This window comes from Aptenodytes forsteri, unplaced genomic scaffold, assembly GCF_000699145.1.
Source record: "Aptenodytes forsteri isolate BGI_AS27 unplaced genomic scaffold, ASM69914v1 Scaffold574, whole genome shotgun sequence".
Taxonomy (NCBI): Eukaryota; Metazoa; Chordata; class Aves; order Sphenisciformes; family Spheniscidae; genus Aptenodytes; species Aptenodytes forsteri.
The window spans coordinates 138097-139793 of NW_008794538.1; the positions used below are offsets into that span (position 1 = coordinate 138097).

General features: G+C 58.6%; 1 protein-coding gene across 1 annotated transcript; it reads left to right on the plus strand.

Annotated features, from left to right (window-relative positions):
- Positions 1-216: 216 nt before the first annotated feature.
- Positions 217-1484, plus strand: PPIA (peptidylprolyl isomerase A). Its single transcript, XM_009272280.1, has 5 exons — positions 217-222; positions 429-477; positions 584-672; positions 869-1041; positions 1168-1484. Exons 1-5 carry the CDS (start codon positions 217-219, stop codon positions 1301-1303), a joined length of 453 nt encoding a protein of 150 aa, XP_009270555.1. The 3' UTR covers positions 1304-1484.
- Positions 1485-1697: the final 213 nt, after the last annotated feature.

The following is a 1697-nucleotide window of genomic DNA, read 5'->3' on the forward strand; positions in this document are numbered from 1 at the left end:
GAGCCCGCGGGGAGCGCGCTCCCCGCCTGGCAGTGCCTCGCCGTGCAGATGGCTGCTGGCTGCCCAAAATCTTCCTGGAGTAATTGGGAGGTGGCGTGCGCTCTGGCTGGGAAGGCTCGAGTCGAATAGGTTTTTAATTTAATCCCAGCCAGCGGAACGAATGTGCATCTGCCCCGCTGATGAGACATGCGGCATATTTAAACTCGTTTGGATGCCATGTCTGTTAGTTCAGAGTTTCCAGATGCCTCCAGATGAAAGCATGAGGTGGGGAATGCTCTGCAGCCGCAGTCACGGCCAGGATCCACCTCCTGGAGGGTGTCCCTGGGCTCTGAGCAGCAAGGGCCGGGGAATCCCTGTGGGCTGGGGGTGCCCCAGGGTGGGGGGGGGGAAGGGAGAGTGTCCAGTCTTCACCCCAACCTGACTAACAGCCTCTCTTCTCTTTGCAGCTGTTTGCAGACAAGGTCCCCAAGACAGCAGGTTGGTAAAAGCGGTGCTGGCCACACTGCAGCTGCACCAAACACTGATGCTCTCCTAACTCTGGACAAAATGCACCATTTACGGTGGTTTTCCTTTTCCTTTGCAGAAAACTTCCGTGCCCTGAGCACTGGCGAGAAGGGATTTGGCTACAAGGGGTCCTGCTTCCACAGAATCATTCCTGGGTTCATGTGCCAGGTGCGTGGCGCTCCTGCCACAGCAGGGAGGTGGGCGGGTGAAGAGATCTGGTGCTTGCGTGAGTTTCGGAGTTGGGTGCTGGCAGATTTGGGGTGGGAAGGCAGTCTGCCTCCTGCTTGCAGCCTCTGCAGGGCTGCTGCACCTGGTTCGAGCGTCTTCTCTGGCGCCCATGACCTAAAATGCCGCTTCTTTGCAGGGTGGTGACTTCACACGCCACAACGGGACTGGCGGCAAATCCATCTATGGGGAGAAGTTCCCTGATGAGAACTTCATCCTGAAGCACACAGGCCCTGGCATCCTGTCCATGGCCAACGCTGGCCCTAACACGAATGGCTCCCAGTTCTTCATCTGCACTGCCAAGACCGAATGGTGAGTCGGGGGCTGCTCAGGGGTCCCCGGCACCCTCCCTGGCAGGGAGGTGACATGCCAGGCCTGGTGCCGAGGTCCCCGTGTGGGGACGGCAGGCATCAGCCGTGACCAGTGCTTTTCCTACAGGTTGGATGGCAAGCATGTCGTCTTCGGTCGTGTCAAGGAGGGGATGAACGTGGTGGAGGCCATGGAGCGCTGTGGCTCCAAAGATGGCAAAACAAGCAAGAAGATCACCATTACCGACTGCGGGCAGCTCTCGTAAACTCTCCTTGTAACAACTGACCATTCCTTCGGCAGCCTGGGCGCTGTGCCCACTGTAGCTCACCCCATCCCACCCTGCTCCTGACTTACTGCTGCGTTTCTACTGGGTCTCAGCCCCATGTGCACGGTCCAGCTGGGCCGCAGTTACCTTTATGAGTCTAAATAAAACGAGTTAAACCATAGTGGCCCCCTTCTCTCCCCCTTACTGGGGTGGGTGGTGTCTGGGGCTGGTGGGGCATGAGGACCCCTGCAGTGTGGCTATACCAGGTCCTCAGTAGGGTCCAGAGTGAACAGGTGCAGGCAGCTGCTGGTTCTAGCACAGAGCTGATCCCTGGGGGCCTTTGCTGCAAATTGGGAATGGACACCCCCTCCCCCCCCTTCTTCACCCACTGCTG

Excerpts from the sequence above, each read along its gene's own strand:
- PPIA (XM_009272280.1), top strand. Across the intron at positions 478-583 it reads CAAGGTCCCCAAGACAGCAG|AAAACTTCCGTGCCCTGAGC; the intron begins GTTGGTAAAAGC and ends TTTCCTTTGCAG. Across the intron at positions 1,042-1,167 it reads TGCACTGCCAAGACCGAATG|GTTGGATGGCAAGCATGTCG; the intron begins GTGAGTCGGGGG and ends CTTTTCCTACAG.